At 33.6% G+C, this 15,140-nt stretch overlaps 1 protein-coding gene across 1 annotated transcript; it reads left to right on the top strand.

The window, feature by feature from the left end:
* Positions 1 to 1,175: 1,175 nt before the first annotated feature.
* On the top strand, positions 1,176 to 1,896 carry LOC107895300 (calcium-binding protein KRP1). Its single transcript, XM_016820609.2, has one exon. It carries the CDS (start codon positions 1,449 to 1,451, stop codon positions 1,803 to 1,805), a length of 357 nt encoding a protein of 118 aa, XP_016676098.1. The 5' UTR covers positions 1,176 to 1,448; the 3' UTR covers positions 1,806 to 1,896.
* Positions 1,897 to 15,140: the final 13,244 nt, after the last annotated feature.

The following is a 15,140-nucleotide window of genomic DNA, read 5'->3' as shown; positions in this document are numbered from 1 at the left end:
CAGAATGAGCTTAATACATCAGAGAAAAATGCAAACATCAATTATTACAGAATCTAACTTGCCAAAAATCACTGAATTCGCATTATGAGTCTTGATAGGATTCTATCAATCATGAACCAGTTTTATAGTCATATGAATGAAACTTTCTGTGTAAGTGTGCATGTGTAGAGTTGCGGACAAGGTATCGTTTGTTCTGCTTTCATTGCATCCTTGAGATTGCTCAATGTAGGAATAGAACCACCCTCATGATACCCATCCAATTCTTCATGCGAACTCGCATTTGGAAGAGTTGAGCAACAAGTTGACTCACCTATTATTGATCCCATAAATTATATCTCATTCACAAGTTGTTAAAATTTTAAAAATCCTACAAGTAGCAGCAATCCATACATGCTGTTCTGTTTTACCAGAATCTTTAACAATTCTTCTCCTCCTGTCAGGAGACTCGACCAATAACTCTGGCTTCTCTCTTTCCTCTGAAAATAAAATGAAAGGAGAAAAAAGCAAAACAAGAGACATTGTTTGCAAGTGGTAATGCTAGCTCGTTGCAACTTGAGTTCTAAAATTAGATGAGAGCCAACTGTTTTTAAATCGGCATGAGAGCCTCTAAAATCAGCAAAACTTCTTTGAACCCTTGGTGCAGCAGACTCAACCAATTGAGCACTAGTCTCATCTCCTTCCATTTTATCTTATTCTTCTTCTCCTTCTCCTCTTCTTCTTCTTCTTTTTCTCCTCCTCTTCTTTTTCTTCTCTGTTTCTTCTCTTGTTCTTTTTTTCTCTTCTTCTTCTACTGCCTAGGGGTGTTTAGGGTTAAAAATGACTGTTAAAATGATAGCTAACCACCGTTAAATGCCATGTCATCTTTCCGTCACATCTGTAACGAAAAATAGTTAAAAGGACTGTTTTGTAACTTTTCGAAAGTTGAGTGACTGAAATGAAATCTAGGTGACTGTTTTGTCAATTAGCTTAAAGTTGAGTGATTGTTGGTGTAATTTACCCATTAAAAAAATATTTATGTACATTATAATTAATTTTATACAAACTATAATTACCATTAATAATCAATACCAAATTAAAAATTATTATATTATTTGGTATTTGAATTTATACTGATATCTCAAATAAAAAATTAATACCCATATAAATCAAAAGTGGGGAGGAGGATGACTTCCAAAAGCCAAAAAGGCAATTGAGAAACTACGCTATTCCTTCCAGAAAATGACAATTATAACCCTATGCAACCTTCCTGGAAGGTAGAAAGGAGGAAGCAGTTCCTGAGCCCTGGACCGAACCATTTGATTTCCCATCTCACGACCACATTACCTGTATCTTAGTTGTCTTTCCCTCTTTCTCCGAAACCTCTACGCTTCTCCTTTCACCCTTCCCTATATATTCCCTTCGACTCCGCCAACATTCTCACTCCCCCTGTTTCCGCCAACATCTTCCACATGGCTAAACCTTCGGCTTCAGCATCTGCAAATCCTTCAACGGGTTTCGAGGATTTCTTGCCTATCATGGCTAACAAGCTTGGAGGGGAAGGTCTCATTGGTGAACTCTGCAATGGGTTTAATTTGTTGATGGACAGTGAAAAAGGGGTGATCACCTTCGACAGCCTGAAGAAGAATTCGGCATTGTTGGGTTTACAGGATTTGAGTGATGATGATTTGAGGTGTATGGTGAAAGAAGGAGATTTCGATGGCGATGGTGCGCTTAACCAGATGGAGTTTTGTGTTCTGATGTTTAGGTTAAGCCCAGAGTTAATGGAAGCGTCTGGGTTTTTCTTGGAAGAAGCTTTTGCAACATGATTTCAAGGATTTTATTTAATCCCCTTCATTTTGCTCTTTCTTTCTTGTAATGAAATTGTAGAATTTGAGATCAGAAATTTGCTTTTTGTCATTGCTTCTCTCATTTTTTTTATTCATTCTGGCAAATATAATTATAGCTGAAAATTAAAATGGAAACTGTATAATAATTTCATTTCATTCACATGTTCTACATGTTGTCTATAGCATCTTTCACAAAGCATGCTTCTAAAAAACAAGGATATTCGATTGTTCTATTTTATTCTTTTCGGACTCATTTATAATACACACAATGCAATATTAAACTTCAAATATTTCATTTGCTTTTGCGAATTACCTTAAGCAATTTTAATTTTTTTTATACATGATTTATTTAATTATAATGTTGGAACTAAATAAAATGCTAAAAAAAATTACAAATATGGATCTATTAGTTAAAAATATGAGGTTGAAAAAGAGAAAATATTTTGAAAATAATATTCAAAAAGAACCAATCCTAAGAGATTGGGGCTGGTAAAGTGGAAATTGAAGCAGCAGCATAAATTCCAGGAATTTGTTTTCTTTAGAAATGAAATTTCCATGCAAGTGATGGTAAAATGACGAAATCAAGGTGGAGCCATGTATGTGTATATTTTTATAACTGCAAAATTCTTCTCTTTTAACCGCTTCTATAGTTGCTCAAACTCCAACATTATTAGTATTTCAACATGGTATTTTGGTGGAGCCATTACCAGAAAGGAATGGACAATGAAAACATACTAGTTTGTGGTCAGAGATAAATCAAGGATTTGGTTTCAAGAGGAACAAAATGTAAATATAATCCAATAAGATTATTTCTTAAATTTCAATATACTCTACTTACAAAGAAAACATATATAGAAGTAACTTAAGATATATTTCTTAAAGTTGGGTTTCCTAAGCTGTACTCTTCGAATTTTCATTAAATTAAAGTCATCAATGAAAAAATCGGTTGAAAATTGTAAGGCTATGTCTTTCTCGATGTTTGCTATCAAGTAAATCGAAAGAAAAATAATCATTTATTTTATTCTGGAGTCTCATCTTCATGATTTTTATGGATAAGAATATTCGTTCTATTGTTACAGTAGAGGCCAAAAGACTTAGCACAAAATGAATTTTGTCAACTTTGAGTTCTAATGAGCATCAAGTTCAAAGTGGTCCAATTGAATCTTTAGATGTTACTTTTCCAGCTCCATGAAATCATTTAAATAAAAATTATTCACTAGACAATATCTTCAATCCGAAAAAAAAATTTTCATCTCACAGGTCCAAAGCAAAGCTAAGTGCCATCAACTTCATTGCATTATCACTGAAGCGTGAATTCATTTCATATGGCAATGAATCTATAATAGAAATAAATATATCAAATCAATAATGATGCTTAATTCATTTCATATGGCAATGAATCTATAATAGAAATAAATATATCAAATCAATAATGATGCTTAATTGTAATATTATCTCTTTGATTACGGGGCCAACTTCAACTAACTTTATGTTGAGAATTTAAATCAGGAACTTATATGTCATGGTCTTCACTAAATGATTTCACCTTCTCAAATAGAGCATCCCATCAACATTCTCTTGGTTTTTCAATGACACCAATTGCATCGCATTAAGTATTCCTAAGATTTGTGTTGTAAAGCTTGACATAAATCATCAATAGTTTCAAGCATCTCAATCATAAGATGTAATTGAAAACAAACTCAAAGGATGCTATTGGATCGTATACTCCATCAAGTTCACTCCTTTGAGTAAGATTCCTTGATTTGAAAGTATCTCGTAGCACAACATAAATTGAATTGAACATATTTATCAAACTATTGAGAGAAGTTAAATGAGAGTCCCATCAAGTATCTCCAAGATGTTAGAGATTGCTAACTTAATTTTTTCCCTTGCCAGTTTCAAGTTCACCATTGTCAATCAATTTTGATATATGAGATGTAACACCTAGTTTTGGCGGGTCCTAAGTTCTGGCAAGTAGGCTAAGAGTAATCCGTGAGACGCAGCTTTATTCGCCCAATTGTTTTTTTTTGGCATATAGATCGAACGCATAGCATACGTTAGAATATTATGTAAGGATTGAATTCAGAATGAGTTGAGTTGTAAAGAATAAGAGTTTGGTAAGAGTATTGAGAGTTTTGTAAGTTGGAGTTATCACTGAAGGTATTGTACGTCAAGTTCATTAAGTTATTGTGTTAGTTACGTTATTAATGATTTGGTTAGAAATGGATAGAACCGAATAACCAAGTATATAAATTTATTGAATTTTCATTTAAGTTCTCTTTACAACAGTAAACCATTTATAAAGGCAATTTTGAAAGTTTGTGACACATTTCAAGTTCCAATAGGGACTTAAGTTATATTTATAGATATTTAGGCTAAAGAAAGAGGGAGCTTTTCTTCTTCCTTCTTCAAAAGTGCTACCATTTGAATCTTAAGGAGCCAACAATATTTCTTTCTCCTTAAGCTAGAGTTGTAGATCTAGATTTTTGTTCGTGACTACTCTATGTTAAGGTAAATATTGCGACTCTAGATGTTAAGGTTATGAAAGAGTAAGTCTATTAGAGCTGCATGAACAATAAGATAAAGAAATAAGGTTTTTTATGAGGGTTATCTTTGTTTAAGATGATGATAAGTAGTATGCTAATGAGTTTTAATGGTGTTCTTATGTTTTGTAAGTAGCGATTACTACCGTTGTAGTGTTGGATGTTTGGATTTGGAGCTTTGAATTGTAGAAGGTGAGAATCAGGTGAGTTTTATACTGACTCCTATATGTGTATTGTTCATAATGTGAGTCATCTATAGAAAATTGATTGAACTATGGATCCGAAGTCATGAAAAGTATAGTATGTGAAGATTGGTGTACGAGTACTGAAATATTGAAGTATGAATGAGTATGTATATGTCTGAAATGTATGCTATGAGATGTGTGTCCTGTTTGGGTGTATGTTAGTGAAGTAAAAAGGTTGAATTTAGATTGTGTAAATGCATGAAGAGTCTGTTAAGTGAATCGATCTATGTTTGTTTTTCGCGGAGTTGTCGAAAAAGGGCCCGTCGATACTTTAAACATGAACTCTAAAATAAAACTCTAAAGGAAAAGTCCATGGCCATGACACATTCTGAAAGGGATTAAAGGATGGTGATTACTCAATGGGGTTCTCTTTATGTCCCAGGACGATGATAGGCAAATCTTACGTATTGTAAGTTTAGGAAAATCCATGTCGTAAACACGTCAAGAAAGAATAGCCTTTGTGGCTAACACTAAAAGAAATGCCTTTGTGGCAAATTTTGAATGGATTGCTTTAGTGGCGTATTCTATCTAAATGTCTGTACGGTGTTAGGCTAAGCTTATTTGGCATGAACTGACAGGAATATCTGGTAAGCTGTGAATTTGAATGTTTGTCTTTATGATAAGGTATTGAGATGCTCTGAAATAAGAGTTGAATAAAGTCATAAGGGTTCCGTGGAAAAAGAAATGTACATATATTTGTCAAGAAGGGTATCTGCCATAGTGAAATGTAAATATGGAAAGTGAGAAGTATGACATCTTCTACTAAAATTATTCTGAGCAAGAGAAAATGCTATTTTTGAGATACGAGATATTGTTATAACATGATATGAAGTTCATCTAAACATTATACATTGTGAATTATCAATACAGAAATGCATACAAAACTGGATTAATATATGTCTGTGTGTGAACCAATAGTTTGAGATTCTGTGTAAGTATCAGCCAAGAAAATGCCAATAAGTAATTATTTGAGAGAAGAGTATGGGATAAAATAAGGATTGTTAGAAGTGGTTTATAAGTGTACATTTTGTTATGAAAGTATTATAGGATAAGAGAATTACAAAACGATGGAAAAAATTCTCTAGTTAATTAAATGTAAAAGACTAAGTATAGTAGGGGTATAATAATTGACATATACGAGAGTGATAAGATTGTATGGTATCAATTGTAGTAAATGATGTGGAGTAGAAATAGACTCATAAAGATTCCTACAAGATTACAAAGCATCCATCAAGGTAAGGTTCATGAGCTCACTAAGTACTCTTGTACTTACAAGGTTTGTTATTTCTTTTCAAGTATTATGTGAAGAGATTTTGCCTAGAGGGACAATGTTAGGAGTATTCCCAGATGGTGGTAAAGTGGGTTGTTATGCATATAGCAGATTATGGCACAGTCTTGAATACGCCCTTCAAGTTTGTCTTGAAAATGATTTTTTCTATCTTGCAAAGACCTGTAACAAATTTGATGTAATAAGTTATTTATCATACATTTTATTCTAAATCCCCAAACGTTAAGTTTTTCCTTTTTAAATTTCTAATAACGGATTGAAATAAATGAGAAAATCTATACTGTTTTTTATAAACATTTTGTATTGTTTTGTAACACCTGAGATTTGGGCCTAGTGAATCGAGTCGGGTTAAGGGTGTTACATGAGATGCTTTAACATCTATTAATTGATCATGTCATTTACTTGAAAAACTAGTCAAATTATTATACGAGTCAAATATGAAAAAAAATGACCCACAAGAATAACCTCTTTGGATGCAACAACCAAAATTAATTAGAGATAATGAGTAAGGGAATGAACATAATAGATAAAATGGACACCTTATAGAGATTAAAGCTTACAATCCACCCCATTCACCTTGCATATTACTTGCACCATCAAACCCTTGGCCTTGAATATCTTCCATATTAAGACAATGGCGTTGAATAGCCTTACAAATTGCTTTCTTTAAAGCCAAAGACATGGTCTCTTTTACATAGACTAAATCAAAGAACTGTGCATGTATGAAACCTTCCCTACCAATAAATCTTAACACAATCGCTATTTGTTTTCCCTTTGATTTATTACGAGCTCCATCCATTATTATGTAAAACTTAGGATCTCAAATATCTTTATGAATAAATCTTTGAATCTTATTTGCCAAAACAAAGAAAATGTCTTTTTAAACACTCGAGCTAATATAATTTATGGGCATTTTCTAAGACAATTATCCATATTTCCTTATTATAAGAAGCCAAAAACTTAATTAGTTTGAGAAAGTTATCTCGATTTCTTGAAGCTTTTTACTTCATTATGTCGCCTAAAAACATAGCCCTAAAATGTAAGCCATTTGACAACATTTATAGACACCTTAGGTTGTAGTTGGTTTCTTGCAAATACTTGCTGAGAAGTTTGCTTCTTGATAACCCTCTCAATATTTTGTAAGGAAATCTAAAGATCGTGATAGCTTTTCATTACTTTCTTGTACAAAGGATTTGCATATCTATTTACATGAGTTATAAAAGGGCAATTAGAGTCTTCATTGACTTGATTTCATTATCAAAATTCCTCACTTGTAAAAGTACCAACTTGTAACGCCCTCAACCCGACCCTATTCTCCAGGCTCGAATCTTAGCTGCTACTTCACACAATACTTAACAAATTAATAAAGCAATTTAAAAATTCTTATTTCTTTAAATATTTTAATTATCATTTTAATTGAAAGACTTAATATCTAAAAACAAATGAAGTATTTAATGTAACTTATTACATCAGACATGATACAGATCGTACAATAAAGAAATTTGTTAACTACAAACACTTAAGGCGTATTGTAAAACTACGCCACATTTCTATTGTATGCATAATATCCCATTTTGTTGCTACTCTAGTGTACTCCTAACATTGTCCCTCCTAGCTCCCTCTATTCCTCAAATACCTGAAAACCATAACAGCGCAATCTATTCCTCAAATACCTAAAAACCATAACAAACCTTATAAGTTCAAAAGAACTTAGTGAGCATTATTACAAATTACCTTGGCAGATACTTTATATTCTTTGAAGAACATTTATGCGTCACTCTTCCTTTCGAACTACTTATATCGAGGATACCACTACAGTTTTGATACGCACATATACGCTGACTATCATACTCTTAATATACCACTTCTTTCTTATCTAACTAACTGAAAATTCTTTCAAACATTTCTTAATTCTCTTTGTTACATATATACTTCTCAGCAAGACATACCTTCAGAATCTGTTTCATACAGACAATATCCTAATACTTACACTTATATCAAAATAGTTGTTCACCAACATTTCTCACGGGCAGATATATACACATATGGCGAATACTTATACAAATCTAAGTACCATCAAACTATCAATCAAATAATACCCTGATTCAATACCACACAAACCATACTAATAGTGTACTACATAGATCAATTAGATGACTTCCTCACCATTTTATTCCAATACCTCTGATACTCGAAATAATCAATATCAAGATTTCATATAATTTCTGGCAAAGTCATTATACAACTAAGATGTGAAAGATTCCAGATAACGCTGATTCAACCATTTTATAACACAAACGAATCTATATTAACAATTTCTTAGGTCGCTCATAGCTATGAATATATACGTAAACAATATTATCAGATCACGGCAGATACATTTATTAACATACAGATACAAAGTTCTTTTCAATGACATCCTAAAAAATTATTCAATTATTTCACAGATCTTACTTAACCCTTAATCCCTAAGCATATCAATACCTTTTTTTAGTCATGCTTATTGCAAAACTAACAAAACTTATCCATAACTTACCATAAAGACATATATACACACCTCACCAAACATACATGACAGATCACGCTAAAAGGGCCAAACAGTACACACCATAAAGGCATCATACAGAATCTCGTGTTTACTTACCCAACAGACTTCATAGAAAGTTCCATAGGTTTCTTCCCCATAGACTTATACATAATTTCATGTATTATGATCTACCATTTCTATTCATATGTTATTGAAGGCTAGACTATGAACATATATATATACATATCATATCATGTCATGGGTCCTAACCACATGGTCTTACACACATTCATGTATCAGGTTCTACCATTCTAGTTTCATCTTATTAGAGGATACACCATGAATGGTTTCAAATTATACAAAGCTACCATGGGTCTCTACCTCATGGTTTTACACTCGTTTTCAATATGTGATATGCTAATCTGGTTAGTCATATAGCTGTCTTACTAGATGCTTCATGATGGAATATTAACTCAACATTTACTTACCCATATATTCACCTTCTTATTAACTCATACACCTCGTATGCCAGACCTTACCTGCATGCTTATCAAACATCATTCTTTTAATAGAATTTTATACATGTTATTACAACACATCTATTATCTTTATTATACTCATACCCTTACCATTTTCCGTAGACATCATCATCCAATTCATGTATACGTTTATACATATACATACTTTATTTGAATAGTTCATATAAAAAAGTCAGGATGGAGACTCACATGATTCTCACCTAGTTCTAAGCTCCAGACTCAGACATCCCTCTCAAACTAGCAACAACAACTGCTTAGAAACATAATTTCACTATTACAAATCTTATACATACAATTTACTTATCATCTCAATCACTGACAACCTCATGCAAAACCTTGTACTAAATAATTTATTATTCATATAACTCTTACCATCTTACTTTTTTAGAACTTAACATGCAAAGCTGAAATACTTACACAAAGATGGAATAACCATTGATTAAACCCAGAATCATAGCTTCCAACTTAAGGAGGAAAAGATACTGTAGCGACCTAAAAATTTGGGCACGGGCGCTAGTCGAAGTGATTATTGAAAATTTGAAAGCACAGTTTCAATTTTATTCGAAAAAGGGAGTCGCCACCGATCTTTTTTCTAGGTGTGATCGGACACCTAATAAATTCTCTTTTTTAGAAAAACTTTATTTTTAAACTCTTCTAAAAAGAGATAATTTTAGGCCTACGTGAAAATCCAGAGAAAATTAGGGTTAGGGAGTCGGTTACGCGCGAGGAAGGTATTAGCACCCTCGCAACGCCCAAAATTGGTATCTTGTTAAACGCGCATTGTCCTAATTTTCAAAAACACGAGGTCAATTTTAAATTTAATCGCGATCCGATCAAAATACGAGAATTTTTTTTAACACGAAGAATTTTGAAGAACAGTTTTTTTTTAAAAAATGAAATTTTTGAAACACGAAAATTTTAGAAATAAGAATTTTTTTAAAAAAAATCACGGAAATTTTTAAAACACAGGAATTTTTGAAACACCGGAAATTTTTTAAAAACACGAGGATTTTTGAAAACACGAAGATTTTTTGAAACGCGAGAGTTTAGAAACATGAAAATTTTTGAAACACGACAATCTTTTTTTTTTAAAAAATATAAAAAATTTTAAAACACAAAAATTTGTGAAACACGAGAATTATTGAAAACACGAAAAATTTGAAAATACGAAAATTTAAAAACACAAATTTTTTTTAAAAAAAACACGACAATTTTTTTTAAAACATAAAAAATTTTAAAACACGAGAATTTGTGAAACACGAGAATTGTTGAAAACACGAAAATTTTGAAAACACGAAAATTTTTGAAACATAGAAATTTTTAGAAAAACACGAAAATTTGAAATTTTTTTTTTAACTAGAAAATTTTAAAACACGAGAATTTTTTTTTAAAAAAAATACCGTATTTAACACGAATCGACGATATTCACCCCGACATGGCAATGAAATCGAAGAACCAGTGTCAAACCGATGGAATCTAATACTTAATCGTGATCCTATTAAAACACGAGAATTTTTCGTTATTATTTATTTCGTTCGTTTTTTTTAAAACACGAGAATTTTTGAATGTTTTTTTGTTTTTTTTTAAAAGGGCGTCTCATATTTAACACGAGCCATCAATATTCACCCAACATAGCGATGAATTCGATGACATAATATTAAATCGGTTCGTTTCCTTATGCATCAAAATTATTCGAATCTAAAAGTTAAAATAAAATAGAATTAAGAAACATAAAAAAATAAAAATACTTAAAAATATGCAATAATATTAAAAAAACGATACAATATTTAAATATTTAAGCAAAATTAAAAGAACAAAAATTTACCAAAACCCAAAGTTATGGGTTGTTTGGACCTTTTTTCTCTTGTTGGGCTGATGTTATTGGGCTGCCAAGGGACTGGGCTTGCTGGCTGTTGGAATGGGCCGAATCTGCTGCACTGCTGCACTGGGCCTGCTGCTGGACTGGAGCTGCACGGGTGGGCTACTGCTGGTCCACCAAATATGGCCTGTTGTTTTTCCTTTTTTTTATTTTTCTGGGCTACTTTGCCTTCTTTTTTTTTAAAAGGCCTGTTTCCTTTTTTTTTGGTTTCTGGGCCGGGTGCGAGTTGGATTCGGGTCCGGTCTTGGTTCATCCGGGTCGGGTCGGGTCGGGTCGGCCCGAAAAAAAATATTATTTTTCTTTTTCTTTCTTTTCCTTTTTTTCTCTCCTTTTTCCTTCCTTCTTTTTCTTCTTTCTTTTTCCTTCTTCGTTCGGCCCCTAGTCCAAATTCAAGCTACTGCGCCGCCGCCGCCGCCGCTTCTTCCGCCCGTGGTACGATGGTGCTGGTACTCCCCCTTCTTCCTCTTCTCTCTTTTTTTCTTTCCCTTCTCTTCTTCTTATTTTTTCTCTTTTTTATTTTTCTTTTTCTATTCTTTTTCCCTTCGAAAACTCGAAAACTAAAGGCGTCACCGCTCCTTCCAGTCCACCGTTTGTTGTTCGATCTTCCTCCGCCCTAGGTGACCGTGGAAGAGGGCCGAAATTCCTTGCTAACTTTGATTTTGCTGCTGCTCTTTTTTACTGTTTTTTTTGGTTTTTTGGTTGCTTGTGGATTGTGGCGAATGATTGTTGGTTTCGATCGTGGTGGTGTTACGACGGGGCTGCGGGTGCGGTGGCGGTGGCGATGAGTGTGGGATCGGTTGATTTGAGAGATTTTTTTGCTGCTGGAATTTTCTGCTATTTTTTTTTTGCTTTTGGTTGCCGAAAAAATCCCCCCTCCCTTCTTTTCAATTTTTCTTTTTAAAAGCTCCAAATTTTGTCCTCTTTCTCATTGTTTGCAGGTAGTGGGTGAAGAAGGAGCAGCCACCCATGTTTATGGCCTGAAAATCTGGGAAGTGGGTGCCCCAAATCACGTAACTTGTCTGAAGGACCAAATCGCAAATGCAGCAAAACTTCTGGGGCTAAATGTAATTTTTAGAAAATTTAGGATTAAAATGAAATTTAATGAAAGTTTAGGAGTCTAAGTGAAATTTAAAGAAAGTTTAAGGGTCAAAATGAAATTTAGGAAAAGTTTAGGGGTCAAAATGCAATTTTTATTTTTTAATTTTTTTTTTTTGAAATTTTGAAAATTAAACACAAACTCTAGTCGGACAAAAATTTAGTGCTTACAACTGCCCCTCTTTGCTTATCATTGTGAAACAAGGATAGTGCAAAGACTTAAAAGCACTAAATTTTGTTCAATTGTCCAATCTTTATTCTTTACTCGGCATGTGATCCTGAGCTCAACTCATTTCTCGCAATATGAATTGACTATTTAAAACTAGACATTAAAAATAGAAATTGAAAATAGCTCAGCACGTGAGCCAAGGCTCAACTCACTTCTCGCAATATGAGTTGATTTTTGAAAACAGAATTTGCAAAAGGCTCAACTCACCTCTCGCAATATGAGTTGATTTTTGAAAAATAGAAAAAGGCTCAACTCACCTCTCTTCTAATATGAGTTGGTTTTTGAAAAATAGAAATTAAAAGGCTCAACTCACCTCTCGCAATATGGTTGATTTTTGAAAAACAGAAATTAAAAGGCTCAACTCACCTCTCGCAATATGAGTTGATTTTTGAAAAACAGAAATTAAAAGGCTCAACTCATCTCTCGCAATATGAGTTGATTTTTGAAAAACAGAAACTGAAAAGTAGAAATTGAAAATACATCAGCGTGCCCTGAGGCTCAACTCACATCTTGCAATATGAGTTGATTTTTTTTTTGAAACACAGAAATTAAAAAACAGAAATTAAAAACAGAATTTGAAAAGACCTCAGCGTGTGGCCTGAGACTCAACTCACCTCTTGCAATATGAGTTGATTTGAAAAAGTAGAATTAGTAAAGCAGAAATTGAAAATACCTCAGCGTGCCTTGATGCTCAACTCATTTCTCGCAATATGAGTTGAATTTTGAAAACAGAAATTGAAATTACCTCAACGTGTCTTGAGGCTCAACTCATTTCTCGCAATATGAGTTGAATTTTGAGAAGCAGAAATTGAAAATACCTCAACGTGTCTTGAGGCTTAACTCATTTCTCGCAATATGAGTTGAATTTTGAAAACAGAAATTGAAATTACCTCAACGTGTCTTGAGGCTCAACTCATTTCTCGCAATATGAGTTGAATTTTGAAAACAGAAATTGAAATTACCTCAACGTGTCTTGAGGCTCAACTCATTTCTCGCAATATGAGTTGAATTTTGAAAACAAAGATTGAAATTACCTCAACGTGTCTTGAGGCTCAACTCATTTCTCGCAATATGAGTTGAATTTGAAAAGCAGAAATTGAAATACCTCAACGTGTCTTGAGGCTCAACTCATTTCTCGCAATATGAGTTGAGTTTTGAAAAACAAAAATTAAAAGGCTTAACTCACCTCTCGCAATATGAGTCAATTTAAATCATAAACTAAAAATACCTCGCGTGCCCCGAGGCTCAACTCACTTCTCGCAATATGAGTTGATTTGAAAAAAGTAGAAATTAAAGGTTCAACCCACCTCTCGCAATATGAGTTGATTTTTGAAAAACATAAATTGAACAGGAATTGAAAATACCTCAACGTGTCTTGAGGCTCAACTCACCTCTCGCAATATGAGTTGATTTTCTTGAAAATAGAAATTAAAATTACCTCAGCGTGTCCCGAGGCTCAACTCACCTCTCGTAATATGAATTGATTTGAAAAACAAATATTAAAAGGCTTAACTCACCTCTCCAATATGAGTCAATTTAAAACATAAACTAAAAATACCTCGACGTGCCCCGAGGCTCAACTCACTTCTCGCAATATGAGTTGATTTTTTTTAAATTTAAAAATACCTCAACGTGTCTTGAGGCTCAACTCATTTCTCGCAATATGAGTTGAATTTTTGAAACAGAAATAAAGCATCAGAATACTAAAACATGTTATCTGGTGGAACTCATGTGTCTTTTCCTTTAATGCAATATAACTATCATCATATCTCTTATTCTACTGGAGTACTTGTATATGTCATGCATGATGTTATCATGATATGTACATGTTTGTCTTAAATGCATTTATGCCTACATGATTATGCAGTGCTCCTTAACATTGTCGTATGTCATTTCGCCATGATTGTTGAGGATCTGCGTTCATTGCTTTGATTCTCGACCTTCTCTTCAGCCTCATACCTGTCTTCGAGCTTACGAGTAATCGACGTTTCTCAGATATCACCTTTTGCCCTTGGTTAAACTTTGTTCTTGCTTGAAGACTTGCACTTATCAAATTCTTATCCGGGTAATGCTTGACATTTCTTTTGTTTAGAGCATGTCATTTCACTATTTATCATTAAATAAACACATAATGAGATACATGAGAATGGTCAGGTAGGGACAAAAAGGATATCTCATATTCCTTATTTCAAATGTGGCAAACAAAGAAAGTTAACCAATGAGAGTAAAAATGTCAAAAAGAAAGAAAAGGTCGTATACAACGGATACAAATGCTCTAGATATTCAACACATGAACTCTTCCACGTTCCTCAATCAATAACCTTTTCGAGCATGGCTTCTTGCGTAGAAAATTTTGAGCTTTCAGAAGTGCTTCAACTGTAGTCTCACTACTTGACCTACCGTTCGACCGCCAGTTTGTTTCATTAGGACGCCCTCTCGTTCATCCTATCTTTTTGTACTAACAGACGCCCTTTTCGGGTTTCGCCTGTCCTAGATGCCTTTGGTTTTCTTGCATAATATTTCTTCACCACATCTATTCACCGGATTCGTAATCTTCCCATCCATTCGGTAAGGATTAAAGCTCTCCTGAGAATGCCTTTTTACAAGATGGTCCTTCCCAATTTGGCCCATTTTCCTCGTAGGTCTTTTTGTATTGGGTCTTTCTTAGAATGAGTTCTCCTTCATGAACTCTCTTGGTGTACCTTCTTCCATGGGCTGCGATCATTCTCTTTTGTACATTTTGCCCATGACAATTCCCTTAGCGTTTTCTTCAATGAGGTCAACTGATCATATCGAGCTCAACCCATTCTGCTTCTTCTAACTTTGATTCATCAATACTCGCAGAGGAGATCTCAACCCGATAGTAGCACAGCTTCCATTCCATAGACTAAGAGAAAGGAGGCTCCCGTAGATGTTCGCACAGATTGCATATGCAAACAAAGCATGGAAGTTTCTCGTGCCAATCTTTA

Source organism: Gossypium hirsutum, chromosome A13 (assembly GCF_007990345.1).
Source record: "Gossypium hirsutum isolate 1008001.06 chromosome A13, Gossypium_hirsutum_v2.1, whole genome shotgun sequence".
NCBI lineage: Eukaryota > Viridiplantae > Streptophyta > Magnoliopsida > Malvales > Malvaceae > Gossypium > Gossypium hirsutum.
The sequence above is the reverse complement of the archived record's forward strand: the minus strand, read 5'-3'. Positions and strand labels throughout refer to the sequence as shown.